This window comes from Drosophila tropicalis, unplaced genomic scaffold, assembly GCF_018151085.1.
Source record: "Drosophila tropicalis isolate 14030-0801.00 unplaced genomic scaffold, ASM1815108v1 contig_393, whole genome shotgun sequence".
Lineage (NCBI taxonomy): Eukaryota > Metazoa > Arthropoda > Insecta > Diptera > Drosophilidae > Drosophila > Drosophila tropicalis.
Genome location: NW_027172855.1, coordinates 1,413,663 through 1,431,395, shown reverse-complemented (window position 1 = coordinate 1,431,395; position 17,733 = coordinate 1,413,663). Strand labels below are relative to the sequence as shown.

The 17,733-nt window shown below is 34.3% G+C and overlaps 1 protein-coding gene across 1 annotated transcript; it reads right to left on the bottom strand.

Moving 5' to 3' along the window:
* Nucleotides 1-168: 168 nt before the first annotated feature.
* On the bottom strand, nt 169-1,163 carry LOC137572957 (protein CDV3 homolog). The gene has a single exon (XM_068284813.1). The coding sequence runs from the start codon at nt 1,086-1,088 to the stop codon at nt 261-263; it is 828 nt and encodes a 275-aa protein (XP_068140914.1). The 5' UTR covers nt 1,089-1,163; the 3' UTR covers nt 169-260.
* Between the last annotated feature and the right edge of the window lie 16,570 nt (nt 1,164-17,733).

Below are 17,733 nucleotides of genomic sequence, written 5' to 3'. Positions count from 1 at the left end.
GAACCAATTTCAGGGGAAATTTGTCTGGTTGGCATCATGTTGTCCGCGGGGTGCATTTAATGCTAAACCGATTTGGGTGTAAAAATATTTGGCTCTCTTGTTCGAAGCTAATGACACGTCAGGGAACGGGGAGGAGGGATAACACATTTAAATTATGGTGAGATGGAATTATTGCTCGCTCATACAGTTTTATTTATTGGTTTTACAATTTTTCAAAGTTTGGCTAATTTGGAACAAAAAAATGAATCTCAAAATTGCGGCTACTTGACACGCTTCTTCGAAGCGCTCAGAGCTGGAAAATACTCCGAACTATTGAGATCTGGCGCTTGACCTTTGCGTACACCTCTGGGTATTTGTGTTGACTTTTTGCTGCTGTTGCTGCTGCTGCCACGTGAATTCGAATTACCTGATTTGGAGTTCATCTGGCTCTGGCGTAGAGCTGGTGGTATATAAATCTGCTTTTTCGGTCCTTCCATGGTCTGCTCTATGGAAATTGACTTCATGTTGCCCAACACAGACGACGGCTTCGTTTTAGTCATTTCAATCATCATATTCATCTCCATGGCCACTTCAGAATTGACATTTGATGGCTCAGATTTTTGCCAGGGGCAAGATACCAAACCAGAATTATCTACCATTTGCTGTTGTCCCAAACCCACAACTCCCAGGCCATCTCCACCATAATCCTTCTGGCGTTCCTTCTCCACTTTGGCATTGTCACTACCATATGTTCCCAGGCCAGGGCAATTCAAACCCAACTGACTGATGGCAAGCTGACTTGAATGTGTGTACTGACGGCGATTCTCTTCATTAAAGTCGCACCAATCATCGTCATCCTTGCTGGCATCGTTGGTGAAACGCAATCCGGTGTCCTTTGGAATACCTGCCTCCATGGAAAAGCGACTTGAAGCCATATCCAATTGTGTTGCACTTGTACGCACTTGCTCGGGATTAGAGACCATCAGTTCGGACATCAATTTGGTGGATTCTTCCAGCGTTTTGTACAACTCATTGGTAGCCAAAAAATTTGGTTTTTTTTTTTTTGACTTTTTATCTTTTTTAGCAAAGAAATCATCAAGACTCGACATTGCGTTATGCAGCCTTTCTTTGTGTACTTTTTTTAATCTCGTAAAAAACTTGTGTTTTTCCTTTAGACACCAAAATTTAAATGACTTATATTGGGAAAAAAGAAAACAAAATTAAAAGCAAATTGCATGGCTAACTTAGTTTCCCAAAAATTTAGAACTTTCGTCAGAATTCGTTCAATTGACATTGTCAAAAATTAATCAACAATAAATGAGTTGAAAAAATTTGCTACCCAAATGTATGATAATTATTTTAGTATTTTTTGACTAACAAAGTAATCCTTGATTGAAAATTCGCATGAGTACAAATATATGACCCACTTCTGGTGTTTTCTATGCCCAACTACTGGCACTCATTTGTTGACTTGATAACCAACTTAGTCGTTATCTAATTTTAAACTACAGCTGTAACAAAATTTTTGTTATTGCAACTGCCTAAGCCACGCCCTTTTCTAGAACCGCCCACGCATAAGCGGCTTGTGCTTAAAAAGCCGTAATAACATAATTTTGTGTGTGTTCTTTTCTTCATCCAAGAGAGATCCTCATTCTCCATATATATGTGCATGTATGTAGTTTTTTTCCCTCCCTCTTTTTCTTTTACTGTGTGCTTATGTGTTTTTTCCCATATGCCACTAATTAGAATTATGTGCGCGTAATGCGCCCAGCCACGCCCAGCTCTTTGCTGCCTATATATCACGAATATGAATGTGTGTATGTGTGTGTGTGGCTTGTAGAACCTTTTTATGCCACTGTGTCGCATATGTTCATTATGTTTGGCCCGCCGACAAGAAGGTCCTCCAATTGCTCCTCGAAACGTCTGCTTGAGTAATTACCAGAAACAGAAACAGAGAATAGAGAACAGAAAACAGCAAACGCAACCTGAATGCAATGGCAAATGCAACTAGCAAACCATACAGGACGACAGAACGACAGGACGACAAGAGACATACATAGAATACGACTGGTGGCTGTCCTTGTCGCCGAGCTTTCTATGAAATGATGATGACATAAAACAAATGTGTTTGGCCACCAACCAACCAACCACCGGAAATCAGGCTCTGAAATGCTAGCAGAAGCAGCAGCTACAACTCTTATTTATTATTTAATTACTGTGACCATTTTGTCTGAGTAGAAAATGTCATTAAGTAATACAACAAATTTGTGAAAATTGTAAAAATTTCTTTCATTCAGCCAACTGTCGACTAATAAAACTCTCAGAGCAGTCATTTTTAAAAATTGTCATAAAGTATGATAAAAAAAATACAAAGAGTTATCTTATTTTATATTTCTATTATGTTCTCTTTTCCTTCCATAATAAACACACGAATCGATGGCAAAAACAAATTTAGTAAATATTTCCTCAAAGACAACAACTCTTCTGGCAATTACTGAAATCGCCATTTGCGCATTATTTATAGGTTTATAAATTTCACTTCAGTTCACCATTGTTCGTAATTTGATATGTGATTCATTTTGATTAATAATCTGAAAATAGCCATTGATATTCTTCAACATGAAATCCCATTTAATTCGAAGAAAATAAGTCAATTATTTGTAGTAAATGCTTTTTACTGAAATATTTCACTGCATAATTATAATGCCATTGCCATACACCATCGTTTCTTATGAATAATAAGTAATCATGAAAATATTTATGCAGTTGTCTTCTTCATTACACAAAAAAAAAAAAAAAAAGAATAAAAATGTTAACCAAAATACACAAGAACAACTACATACAAAACAAACAATGCGGAGGTATGTTTCTTGGCTGCTAGGGCTGGGCAGGCAGAGAGAGGTGAGGCGTGGCATAACACAGATTATTATAATAAAACAAATAAATACTTACCAAAACAAGGTTGGGAGAACTTCTTCAATGAATGTTGGCAAGTATCTGTGTGTTTCGTGTGCATTACATGTATGAGTAAGTACAACGGGGCGTATGAGTATTTGTATTTATGGCAAAAAGTTGTGAGTGGAAAATACGCGACCAACTAACAAGAGTAGAAATCCTCAGAAGTTTTCTGTAAAATGCAAAAGCTTTTTGCTTATGTAAGTCATGTACATATACACTCATATGTCGGACAGAGAGAGATAGAGAGAAAGAGGTAAAGGAGAGGGAGGTGCTCCAGGGAACAAAGAGTAACAATAGGTTAGAGAAGAAAAAGAGTTGGGGTAAAGTAGTAAAAGGTTCCGCCAACAATACTAATAATGTTTATGTAGGACTTTTGCTTGGAGCCTCGCACAATAATTTCCTTTGTGTTTGTGTGAGTTTCTTTTTCCTTTTTTTTTTGCCCCTTCGAATGATAATTAAGTGTACATTATGCGTGTGAGTGTGCCTGTGCATGTGTGTTAGTCTACGAGGGGAGGAAAAAAAAGAGCAAAGCAAAGTTCGAGTTTGGCATTTGTGGGTAATTTTTGTGTACATTCCAATGCTGAGTATTTACTTACCCAGTGGGTTGGGAAACAAATACTTTCAAAAGAATATCCTTGTGTTTGCTTCTATATTTGGCCAGACAAACACACAAAAAGGTAAACCAAGGCAAACCTTCTCATATTTGCCATACAACACAGAATTAAGGTGCAAATGGGAAACTACAACCGGCACCAGCAATACATTTATGGAAATAAATATTCTCAAATTTTAAACATCAAATCATTATTTAAAAAACATTTACAGAAAAAACTATTAGATTGATGCATTGATCCATTCGGTTGAATGGAATTTAGCAATAATTTGATTTGCAATCAACCTTTAAATAAACAAACTGTTGAAATTTAATATTTTCTGCAATGTAACTTGTTACTACAAAAATACTTGTTTGATTTTAATGATGGCCGAGTATAAGCTTTTTGATTTAACATCATTTAGGCTTTTAAATTCCAACCCTCTAAATCATATTACATATACATACAATACATACATAGTTGTTCCAAATGCAAAAATAGATTAAAAAAATTACTTAAAAGTAAATGAATTAAAGAAGATTATTTTGTACTCGTCTAACGATGACTCGACAATGTCAAAGTCCAGATTGATGCTTAATTTAAAATTAAAGATTTATCCAAAGACATCGTTAGTTAGTTCTTGCTTAATGTCTCCTCTACTCAATTTTCTGTTATTAGAACTAAATTTTGATTTGTCTTTAGGTACTTAAGACATAAATTTACTAACATACAATACACGAGCTTATGTTGCATTTCAGACAGAGTCTCTTTATAGAATCTTTTTCCTTTATCAGTATTTCCATCTTGAAATTGATTCATTTGCAAACTTTAAGGATTCAAAGTCTCCAATTGAATCTTGTAAAATTTGTATGCTTAGAGACTTAATTATCCCACCAAGCGTGCTAAAGACTCCTTTATTTTTGCCTTAACCCATGGGGAACTATTCGTAAACTTTGTAATTTGAGGAAAACGAACGAAAAGGAAAACCCCAGCTGAGTCGTGCATGTGTGGAAAATGCCTGGCAAATGTGCGTGATGCGGAAAAGTCTATAATTTAAATGTGCTGTAACACTTTAGTTTAATGGATTTACATGCGTTATTTGCTACAAAATTGTTTGAGCCCGCATCATACACACACACACACACACACACACACACACACACATACACACCACATATTCCTGCATACATATGTGAATGAGTCAGTAAAATTTTTGCCACGATAAACAGCTTTAAAGTTATCGAATGTCCCAAAATGAGCATAAAATATTATGGTTCATATGCAGAAGACACAACTTTGCAAAATTGTGTTTGCACTCGGCGAATGATGATGCTGATGATGTCATCAACACACTCCTCGCGAGGGTGTTTCAAAATTATGCATCATGGTAGGAAAATCAACCACCCAAACCATTCAAACAACCGAAACTCACATACATACATACGAGCAACAAAAAACACACACAAAATCAATAACAATAACAGGAGAAGTTGAGATGAGCTCTCTTCCATGCAGACGTCGCCAACTTCACTGTCTGGTCATGGATCCAATGCCGACCAAGTGGCGCCAATAATTTTTTTGACTTCTTTTTCTTCCGGGTTTATATTTTTGGTGGCGATGCATTGCAATGGTGGTTGATAATTCCGAGTGTGTGTGTGTGTGTGTGTGTGTGTGTGTGTGTGTGTGTGTCTGATGTCTGGTTCCGTGTTTATGCTGTTCCGTCTCAGTTGCTGGCAGGACGTTTCATAGTTTTCCACAGTTTTGCTCTTTAGAACTTTTACTGCAGACTTGGCAACTGTCTGCTTTATTTATTTTCTTTATTTTTTTCCCCCCACATTTATGACTCATGTGACTTTTGGTATGCATTTCCATCAAAACAAAACAACATCTTTTAGGAATTTTCACGCTTCAGGCTTAAGCGTGGCTAATTAACCATTTAGTTGCCTTGGAGCTATGAGAAGAAAATCGTTGAACAAAAAAGGAATTTTTCTGGTAAAGACGTATTAATCAGATTTTTTTCTTGTTGTATTGTATTGGTTATTCGCCTGGAGGGCAATTTGCATTTTCACTTTTATCTTTTAATTGGCCGTCTGGTGTTAATAGCTAATTATTATCAATTAGCAACTGTCAATTACAGGTATTAAGGCTAAGAAGTGAATTTGTATACCATGCACCCATAGGGTGAAATAGTATATTGGAGTCGCCAAAATATATGTAACAGGCAGAAGGAAGCTTTTCCGACTGGTTAAAGTTTATATATTCTTGATCAGCATCAACAGCTGAGTCGATCTAGACATGTCCGTCCGTCCACCTGTTTGTATGAACACCTAGATATTGAAGAGTCGCCAAATTTGGTATATAGACTGGTATAGGATGTAAAGAAGGTGTTTTCAGACTATTCTAGTTAAACATAGATAGATATTTGGTATGTATATTCTTTAGTAAAGACGCAGATTTTGTATGTGTAAAATTTAGACACATTTGTTTTACTGGTGCATGGTAAACCTAAGTCGGCGAGACGACTTACTTACTTCATTTTCTTTTGGTTTTCCGTCACTTTTAGTTATCTTATCAAGGTTTGGGTGTATTTTTCTAAATTTTTCTGTAGAAATTGATTTATTTGTTCCTAAAAATCCCACAATGAAGATTAAATTAAAAAATGTTTAAACAATCGTGCATTATTCTTTATATTTAAAGATTATCAACAGTTGGTAAACTTCATATTGGACAACATTTTAATAGGTTCCATTCTCCTTCTTTGTTCCATTCCGTAGCCTCTTTGTCAGTGAGTCAATCACTCATTCACTCACTCACTCACTCACCCACCTTCTCGTCGAAAATCATTGAAGCTTACACTCATCAACAGAAAACGAAGCAAAAAATCATTGTACAAATATTATGCCAATGGCAATATTTACACTTTTCACATTTTCACGTTTTTACTTTTGACTTTTAACTTTTTCTTTCTCGTTCTTTGCCATTTTTGCCACTTTGGCACTTCTTCATCATCATCATCATCATCTCTTTTGCTCTGCTTGGTTTGCCAAAATAATATTCGTAAATGTTTTGCACCTTGTGATGTGATTTGTGTGTAAAAAAATATTTTTCCAAATGATTTGTTTACTTATGTATTTACCTTTATCTGTGCGGAATGTACTTACTCCATAGACCAAGACCAGGACAGAGGTAGAAGCAGGTACAGGACCAGTATAACCAGCAGAACCAGCAGAAACAGGAGCACTCAGTGTAATTGTATTTGCATTTGCGCTTCCCTCATTTTATGTCACCAGCAAAAGTCAATATAAATAAATAAAGCGTAAAGGGAGAAGAGAACTCACAGATAAAGGCAGAGAGAAAAGTACATAGAAGAAGACGCATGGAGTGGCTAAACTATGCAATGATTGCGGATTGTGGCATGCTAATGCTCATTGATTAAGTCAAACATAAGAATAAATATCCTTAAATTGTCTTAAGGATCCTTTGTTTTCATCTGACTCAAACTTATTTTAAGGAGTGAAAAGAAGAAATTTCATAATATGCTTAATATCATTATTATATTTAGCTCAAGATCAGCTATATACATTTTAGTACATTTTAGACTCATTTTTAAGAGAAAGCCTTAGCTGAGATGTGAGATAATATTAGAAAGTATTTTGTATAGTGATAGTTATATATAGCTATCCGAATTCCATTCTAAGCAATGATAGTAACAATTATATTTTTAACTAAAGTTGCAGCTTAAAATAAATAAGGACTTACTTTATATTATTTTAAACAGACTGTGACCAAAAGCTCGCACTAATCCAAAAAATTCAAATGTAAAAGTATATACCCATATCTCTTAGGGATTGTTTCAGATAGTCACTCATATTATTACCGAACTGAGCAAAACAAGGGAAACTGGCTACGCCCTTAATTAAAGTAACTATATTAAAATGGAATGCAAAACCTTTGATGAAAATTTATGTACGTATATTTCTAGTCGTTTACACACACAGTAAAGGATATATCTACATATACACTGTATAATTTAGTTTTGTTCGCATTTTATTCTATAACTAACTTGTAACGAGCAGACATATTATTCATGACTCCAAACAACAACAACAACAAGAGCAACAACAGAAGCAACAATAACATTTGACTCATACTAAACAAAATGAAAAGTTCATATGTAAATATTTTTCAACCATGTTTGTTTTATAGTTTTTGGCCAACTCAGTTTTTGGTTTTCGGTCAGCTGATTGTTTGTTGCTCTTTTTGTTCTTATTATTATTGTTGTCATTGCATAAATAAATGTAAATTTTTGCGAGACATTTTTCAAAATGTTATGCATTCATGAAATTATTTTAGAAATTTGTTGCAACAACTGAGCATTTTTAATTTCTTTAATTAAAGGAACTTCTTGCAACTGCAAGCAATAAATTTTTCGCATACATATGTACTAACATATTTTTGTTGAAATAAAACTTTTTTGTTTTAAAAGCAACGCCACAAGCCTTTGGCACCCAATTTTAAGTTAATTGTCAGTGAATGTTTCATTGGTTGTTGGTGTTTTTTAAAATGGTATGCAAATTATTATAATTGTTGCGGTTTTGTCTTCTTTTGTGACCAGACGGCAAAGGACATGCATGTGGTATTAATGTATCCTCTATATAAGCGGCGGGTATATATGGTATGACAATGAGTGTCAAAAGATTACAAGATCCGCCACTGCATATCTAGGTGATAACCTGTGTTAATTATGACTTTATAGAAATACAAGTCGAACTTTTGAAGATTTTGAAGATTTGACACTATCATAGCAATTGAATCCTTAAGTTATTGGAAGACATTTGAGTCTAAGAGGTCCTGAAATGGTAAAAGTGATTAATAAAACTTTTGAATATGGAACGATATGGAAATAGCTTTCAAACAATTTCATTGTTTGGTCTTCAAATATATATACAAATTGCTTTTTTTATCAACTTTGATTTAATTTCATTGAAACAATATATTTACCTGATTTTAGTTTGTAGGTAAACATTTGGTCGATCGTTTCCTAAATATTAAAAATTTAACACTTTAAATTATTTTTTAACCATTTCGCTGGTTTTGTTGTATTAACATTATTGCCATGCTTGTTGCTGTTTACCATTGGCCCTGTCTCCCCTCTTACTTGACCCTCTCCTACGATCTGCTTGTAGTGAAAATATTTATTGTAAATGTATACACTTTATTTGTTTCAATATATGTATGTATATTTTATTGTATTTCATTGGCACTTCTTTGCAATTACACAACATGATGTAAACATCATTGTTTCGTATATGTATCAAATATTTGTTGCATTTTTCAACCAGCAATTTGTGTAATATTTATCAGAACTATTATGGTATTTTTTATTTTCAACAATATAAATTCTCAATTTTAACACACACACTCACATGTGGCAGACTTTTCACTATAATGCTAGAATTATTATATTTTCCTCTTTTTAAACCCGAAAAAAAGAAATGGAAAATGGAAAATTATTATTCAACTGTCATCAGCACGCGGCAAAGTCTACGACAATGAAAAAATTGGCTGCTCTTTGAGCTAGATAGGATAAATAGGAGTACAAAAAAAAGCATATATATATATATATAGAGAGAGACGTTAAACGGCTTTTGCCTCGGCAGCTGGAACATCATTATTCACATGGCACAACTCTGGATTATCACCACGTCAGCATTGTGCAGTCCAGGGGAGGGGCGAACGGGTGGAGTAAAAGTGAACAGGCTCAAGTGAAAGTCAAGAATCCAAACGGAGCAAAAGAACAGCTTATACTTAGTATGAACAGGGAAAAAAATTATTGGCAAAAAATAAAGACGAAAGTCGCAAGAAGAACAAAAAGAATAAAGGATAAGGGATAGAAAAAGTTAACATGGATAACTAATAGTCAAGGACATGCTATTTTATCGATGACTTAACGTGGAAGGATGTCATTAAAATGCGCTCTCTTTTGAAGATGGACAGAAACAAAAAAGGAAAGAAGAAACATGGAAGGAGTTAGTAAAGGATATTTGAGTGTTACCTTGAACCAGACGGAGATTAGGATTTTGATTAATGATTGACTAATTTGAAATTTGGCATTGAAATTAGGATTACAGTGATGGAAAGATGCGACTGTATTTGATCTAATATCAACTTGACTATAAAGTCAGGTTGATGGGACATATTAACCACCTACCAACAGGAGACTTTAAGCACAGGACCCTCATTTGAAGTGCCTTCAATTGGAATACACATGGACAAATGGCTGGCTTGGCTGGCTGGCAGACAGGCAGAAGCCACAATTGGAGCAAGGAGGCGTGGTAAATATTATCTGTGTAATGTTGTTTGGCTCCTGCAATCTATCAAACAGGATGCGAACATACAGAGAGTCCTTTGTGTGGCCAATGTGTCGTTCCGTTTTGCATATATACGTATATGTGTGTGTGTATGTGTGTCTGTGTGTGTGTCCTGTTCTTCACATGAATGAAGCGTGCGATAGACGATGAGAACGAAACGCATCGAAGGGTTGCCAAGTGCATGAGTTGCAAATGCATTCGCTGGTCTACCAATCTGCAATCATATCCTCTAGCGCTCCTCCCTGCAGTTGATGATGGCAATAAAGTGCTTTTTGTTGTTAATGTCGATGATAATGATGTGGCATCCCAACATCACCAGGGTCGGCAAAAGGGCTTTAAGCCTTCCGATATCTTTAGTTGATAATAGAAATAAGCAATATTAACTGCCCTTAACCCAAACGCATTTTTTTGACTTTATGAGTTTTCCATGTAAATTGAGTTAACCCTTAGAATCCATTATTATACATATATGGATGTATCTCTGGTTTTCTGTTTTTTTTTCTTCGGTTCCCTCCGCAGTTATTTTTGACCATTTATTAATGTCCTGAGCATACTTTTGGCCATAATTTATGAGCAAGGCGTAAGGAATTCCCTGCCAAACAACAAAATAAAAAAAAAAGGAAACTCATTTTGCGGACATTCATTTCGACATTTTTTTTCTCTCCGTTTGCAGCGTCAATTATGCATCTGCGTTATTGTAAAATTTCACAATTTTTATTTAATTTGTATTTATTTATTCATATGGCAGGCGTTTTATTTGTTGGCATGCCAACGCATAAATGTAACGAAGTAAATTATCCTTGACAGGGTACATGAAATAAGAAATTGCGTTGGACTAGACAAGAAGAAAGTTGATAACGATGGCGAAATTGGCATAACAATACTTCAAATATTAAGTTTCTGTTTGCCAATTTTTGCATTTAGTTTTGGTTCTATTTTCCACCCACTGCGATCTTTTTCTTCTGAATCCAATACAAAATATTAATCTCATACAGCAGCATTGAAAGAAAGACCATTTCGAATTCATAGAGTATTCTCAAAAATTCGTAATTCATGTAAAATTGGTTGCACGGTTTTTAACTATCTGTTAATATAAGAAATGTTTGCCTGAATGTATTACAAGTCAGAAACAACGAACAAATAATAAAATTCTTTAATGTAAATACAGACAACGAAACTCACACAGAGACAGAGAGAAATCTATATAAAGTCCTACATATACATATATGCACCATACATATCATGTATGTACATATGTATGTATGTATGTATATGTATTTATGTGTCGGCTTGCCAAATGTTCATCGTTGAATTTTTTAACGTTACTGCAGCCGCGCACAAAAATGTTTCAGGACTCATGCAAATGAAGTTATCCTGCGGTTATTTGTCCCTGTCGTTATGATGTCAGTCACCAGGAAGCAACGGTGAAGTGGGGGATAGAGAGCGGGCAGTAGTATCAACAGAATATATTCGTATACCTACATACATATGTATGTATGTATATGAGTTTGGCTTGCAATTGATTAAAGTTTAATTGAATTTAAAGTCAAGTCCCAGTACTTTTCAAGATTAATTACAATGGACGTGAGGTTGGTCACCTCTCTCGCTCGTTCCCATTGAAATTGATGAGCCTCTGGGATTTTTGCCTTTACGGCTAATCTTCTTAACAGACACGCAAACTGATAAAGACTGAAAAGTGGATGTAGAGGGTTAAGCCTAATTAATTATGGAAATTAATTGCATAATGCACTTTCCATGGCCAAGCCCCCAAAAAAGGTAACAACGCAAGCAACTGACCGAGTTTGATTTGTCTGAGAATTGCTTTACCTAATGCAACATATTCATTTGCTCAGTGTCATGTGACTTGACCTGCCTTTATCCTTTTCTCCTGAAATGCGAAACTGATTACCTTTTGGAATGACTAACTAACGACATGGAACTAAGTCAAGTGATAAGTAAATTAAACTGCAAGAAAAAAAAATGTTTACTTAAATTTAAATTTTTAACCTTTTAAGCCAGTGAATTAATAATTGCCTTTATTGGTGGGAATACTTCCGTTTAGACCCTGTCACAATCGTTTATATTGTTTATTGGAAAAAAAATGCGGACAACAACGTGACGCTTTGTGCATAATATTAAAAATATATATTTATTTAAAAATATAAAACAACAACAGAACGTTACTGTATGGACCTTCGCTGTCTGGGTCATAAAAAATAAATACCCATCGACAAAAAGGAATAATGAAAAAATATATATACGCAGACATAAGCATGCAAACAGGGTGCCTAAATAGAACACTAACTAACTGGCTTGATTTGTCAGAAAATATAACAATATTCAGCTTTAATTAATTAGTTTGGCGTTCGTTCTTGGGTCAGGATTCGCTACCTTATGATAATATAAATGCAAACGCATAATCCTTCACATGTACACGCTTCAGTTACACCTCAATTTAGACACCCTGTTTCAGGATATACAGAAACCGAGACATAAACGGAAATCAAGTGAAAAGGTCAAAACACAAAACTCACAATTTGCCAGACAAAAAAGAAAGAGAGCAACAAAAACCTGACAAGAGAACTGAGCTGGTTTTCTCTTTTCGCCCTCCTCATGGTCTTCCCCTTCGTCTGTTGCCTTGGCCAACACCCACCTCGTTCCACCTTTCCCACACAGTGTTAATTTATTTGTCGGTTGATTACAACGCGCTTCCGGCAGCTGACGGCGTTTGGCGGCAAAAACAAATTAATTTTTATGTCTCTTTGCAAAGCAGATATACATACATATACATAAATATATTTTGAGTAATGCGAAGTAGAAAAAAAAAACGGAAGTGTATTAATTTCCGACAAGCAACAGAGATGGCAAGTAGAAAGGGAGAAGAGAGAGAGAGAGAGAGAGAGAGAGTGACGAGAACAATATGCTGGTTACCTTTTTGGACTGGAAATCTGTTTGTCAAGGTGAAGGTTAGAAAGGACTTGGAGAACGGAAAATGCTTTGTGTTAGGACAAGATGCAATGCAAATCAGTTTGAAGGCTCAACAGATTTCAATAGAGTGAACACGCTTACAAGGCTATTTAAAGATAATAAATCTTAATAATAAAAGCGAATTTAAATGTATTTAAGGATTTGCAACAAATTATCTTTAAAATAAAACTAATAATAAATATATTTTTATTTAAACATCACGAGTATATTATACATACATATTTTTAAAATTTTTAAAAAAAATTTTTTTTTTTTTTTTTTTTTTTTTTTTTTTTTTTTTTTTTTTTTTTTTTTTTTTTTTTTTTTTTTTTTTTTTTTTTAAAAAATTTTTCCAGTTTATATATAATAATTTTTGTGTATATTATATCCAGATAGAAATCATTTACTTTCACCTAAAGTTAATTGCTCTAGAAGTGAGAAGTAAATTTATCGGCCATAATGTTTGAAAAAGTTCAAAAGTACATTAAACAATGCATTGGTTTATTTTTGGCAAGAATCAAATAATCTGTTGGGCGATGATTGTTAAGGCAACCAACTGTAAAGGGTTAAATGCCCAAGGACCAACAACTAACCACAGCAATAGCAACAAAAATACCAACAAAAGTAACAAAAACAATTGCAAGTGCAACAGTATTAACATCAACTACCGCAACAACGGCAACTAGAGCAAACAATGTTAGTTGCTTAAAATGTCCACGGAGCTCGCATTAAGCTTAATTATAAGCAAACAGTAGAAGATGCCGAAAGGGAGGAGCTGCTCATGGAAAATGGCCAAAGATAGGCAAACACATCTATAGACGAACCAACAACAACAAAAAAAACAACAAGCCGCAAGGACCAACAGTGTTGGACATGGGCAAAAACTTCATATGCATAACTCATGGGCAAAAGAACATTTTTGGCAAAAGTTTTTGCCCTTTAATTTTGCAACTACAAAACGATCTTAGTTGCGAGCCTAGACCCTACACACACACACAAACATGTCAGAAGTTGTTGTTATTAGGGTTGTTGCTGCAGCATGCAAAACTTCATCCTCAACAGATTCCTTTAGCACATCTTCTAAATCCTGTGTGGTTTTTACACTGTCGTCGCACTTTCCCACACAATCCCATATCACTCTGTCAAAACATACAGACAGTTTTTATCTCTCTCTCTCTCTTTCTCTCCTCTGGTGGTGTGTGCCTCATTTAAGCATTAATCATAAGCTTTGCCTAAATGAGGGCGTGGCAGGTCACGATTGTACACTTTAATGGCATCACGTTACCAGCTCTCAATTTCTTTGCCTCAGTTCTTTGGTCTTGAAAAACAAGAGCAGAAAATTGTTTGCCACATAATTTGTAATGCCTTTCGATTGGGGCATATTAGACTTTTGGACAAAAACAAAATAAATTATTAATACACAGATCAAAAAAAAAAAGGAAACTAAGTTAATATAAGTGGTTTTTAATATTTCAATCAATTAACTTTAATGATTGAGTAAACTTTAGCAATCGAAAAGCAGCAGAAAATTGATTCCTTATTATCAAATTATTATTTCTTACTTTTTTATGTCGAATTTTACAGTTATGTGTTTTTTTTTATTGTTTTCTTAGGGCATACCGAGTTCTGCTTGAAGGTAAACCAAAAAAATGTAGCATACTTATGTGGTGAGCTGGCAAGCTAATTGTTTCCATGCTTGTTGCTTTGCCTGCTTGTTGCCTCATAATTCTTAAATGCTTTATTACTCATACACTGCCACAAATACACACATTCACAAATATACACTCACACACGCATACACAGACACAGTCACAGTTGCCCCCAGAGTCTGGCATCCTTGTCAGGGGCAATAAAAATTAAATAAAACGCATTCGCTTCCTACAAATTTCTTAATGTTTGTTTGTGCTGCTGCTGTTGCTGTGTTTGTTGTTCTTGTTGTTGTTGTTTATTTGTTTGTGTTTCTTCTTTTTGGCGCTTTTGTGCGCTGCTCTGGTTTTTTTTCCTTTTGTCTCTCACTCTGCACACCTCCCTCTCCCATTTGCCCAACCTACTCTCAGTTTGTCATCTCCTTTGGGTTAAAGTCTCCCTTCGCCGTGCGGGGACTTGACATTTATAGTCCAAGCATTAAAAGTCAAGAGTGGCAAATGGAGGTATGTACATACATATATATGTGTGTGTGTGTGTCGTGTGTATGTTTTAGGGCATGTGTGTGTTATAAAGTCACTTAAGGTTCGCTTGGGGATCATAAAATAAAGAACAAAACAAAAATATTATTAAGCCAACGGCAAACAATCACAGGCAAAGTAATTGATTAGCTGAAAATTAATATTGAACGAAAATTTATTGAAAAATTATGCTAAATATGTATGCAACAAATATATTTCGTTCATTCACAATTAGTAACAACAACAAAATATTATAATAAAAAAAAAAAAACATAAGGCAAAGAAATTTTTATTCTGTTGCTTTTACTTGTTCTTCCGGAAAAGTGAAAACTTTCGCATACTTTTCAACTGCTCAAATAACTTGAAAAGCTCTGGCAAGCGGAAATGATGCAGAAAAAACAATTTTTTTCGTTGAACAACAAGAAAATTTTTAAAAGTTAAATCCTCTTACGAATGTTATTCCTATTTTGACACCCGACTAACATTAAGGAGAAGAATTTCCCAGAAAAATTTGTATGTCAGTTGAAACGTTGAATAAAATATCCATGACTTCATAATGTTGAACAAATTAAGTTTTAAATAGTATTACAAAATGAAGTTTATAAATTATTAAAATAAAATTTCTCTAAATTTTAGTGATTTTTAAAACAAAGAGTAAATTTCAATGTATTTGATATTGTAAACATTTCACACAAAATAATAGATTTAGGTTAAATAGAATCCCTTAAATGGCCAAGAAAATAATAAATAAGATAAAATTAATTTGTCTAATTTGAAGTCTACTCGAATTTATCAATAATTGTCCAGCATGAGATAAAATCTTCTATTAAAAGTTCTAGTATGCATAAATGTAGTTTAACATCTTGATTTATGATATGAAACACAGATAATCTGGCTGTCTTTAGTTGAATTAACTATAAGCAATTCCGCATATGAGCAATGATCTTTAAACCTAACTAAGAACAAATTTAATATGACTAAAACCTCCAAAAACAATTCTATTACATTTGCTTAATGCCAGAATTAGACATAAGTCAACGAAAGAAGAATTCAATTCCTTGAATGAAATTCATACTTAAGAAACTTTGAAGCGACTTAAAAAACTATGTTAACTTTTTAAGCATTAAATTTAATTAAATGTTTAAGCCTTGTATTCAAATTATGGTTTGCCTAATTAGAACTTGTAATCAATCTACAAATAATCATGAGGATTGTTCTCTTTTCCTTAACTGACAAATGTGATGTCTGTCCGGTTGAAAATGGAAATGCATAAATCACGAGTATAATCAGACAATCAGACACACCCATTTACGATACATATACATATGTATTCCGACTGTGATATGAATCGCTCAGGCCAATTGACAATTGAATTGCATTACGTTTCCAAAATCTGACCGAAGAACTTCCGCTGGACGTTAGGTCGATGAACACTTGCACATAAATACTTAAAATTTTATGTACAGATTGTTGGCCCTCAAACCCCATAGACTCCCAGTATGAATACCCACACGCTGAGCTATACAATTACAAAATGAAAATTGATTTATCACGCACACAGCATTTACGGTCACGCATCCAACATAAATTTTCATTCACTGTCTTTTTGTGTTGGTGTTGGTGTTGGTGTTGCTGTTGTTGTGCGCTGTGTCTGAGGCATTGGGAAATTGTTTTGTACGCAGCATAAATTGCAATTTCATATAGAACTCTCTCTTTCTCTCCCTTTCAATATGTTGTATATGTCTATCGATATGCATATATAATATGCATGTTGGTCTGAGTGTAGGTAAGCCTGCTATACGCCAAGTGAAAAAATATTGCACACTTTTTTTGAGTAAGATATTAAAATCCCATAAAAGAAATAACGAAGTAAAATGCCTATTTGCAAGTACTTAAAGACTGCATGAGACATAAATTAATATGTGGAAAGCTACTTTAATATTGGTTTTATTTCTTTGACTTACCATTGGCTCAAATTGGACCATATCGATGGTTTATTCTATACTAGTGCTAACTAAAGCTAAAGCTAAAGAAATAACGCTAATGAATTGACATTTCTGCTAGACAAGCTAAAGCCAAATGAGAATAAGCCAAGTCGAAATTTGGGCTAAGATTAATATGGTAAATCGACTAAATGGAAAAAAAATTAAGTATGATACTTGAAAGTTTAAGACAATTAAAAGGAAACTTTTAATTAATAATTGCTAATTGAAACAAACAAGTAAGTCTTGACTTTGTTGACATCTACTAACTAAATTACTTAATCTTGAGCATTTCAAAATGAATTTAAAATCAAATTTTTGCTTTGATTTTAAGTAGTCTTAGTATGTCTTATCTTTATTTAAAACAAATGAAGCCATTTACACATGTCTAACACTTTAAAAGGAAATTAGGATTGGTGACTAACATTTTCTGTAATGCCTAAACTGCCCTTAACCCTTATGTGACCCCTAATGATGGTTACAACAATAGCAACACCACAAACACACACACACACTTACATATGCATACAGACATTCATGTACACAATACATGCGAAATTTGCATGCCAAAAATTCATTAGCACTTTAACAATGACAATTTATGTTATACATATTGTAGGTCCAACCCTCTTATCCTCAAACATCAAATCTGCATTCCGAATCAGTTTATTCATATGTATGTGTGTTTGAGTGTGTGTGTGTGTGTGTGTGTGTGTGT

Coding starts and splice junctions, on each gene's coding strand:
- LOC137572957 (XM_068284813.1), bottom strand. CDS start 1,088: ATGTCGAGTCTTGATGATTTCTTTGCTAAAAAAGATAAAAAGTCAAAA.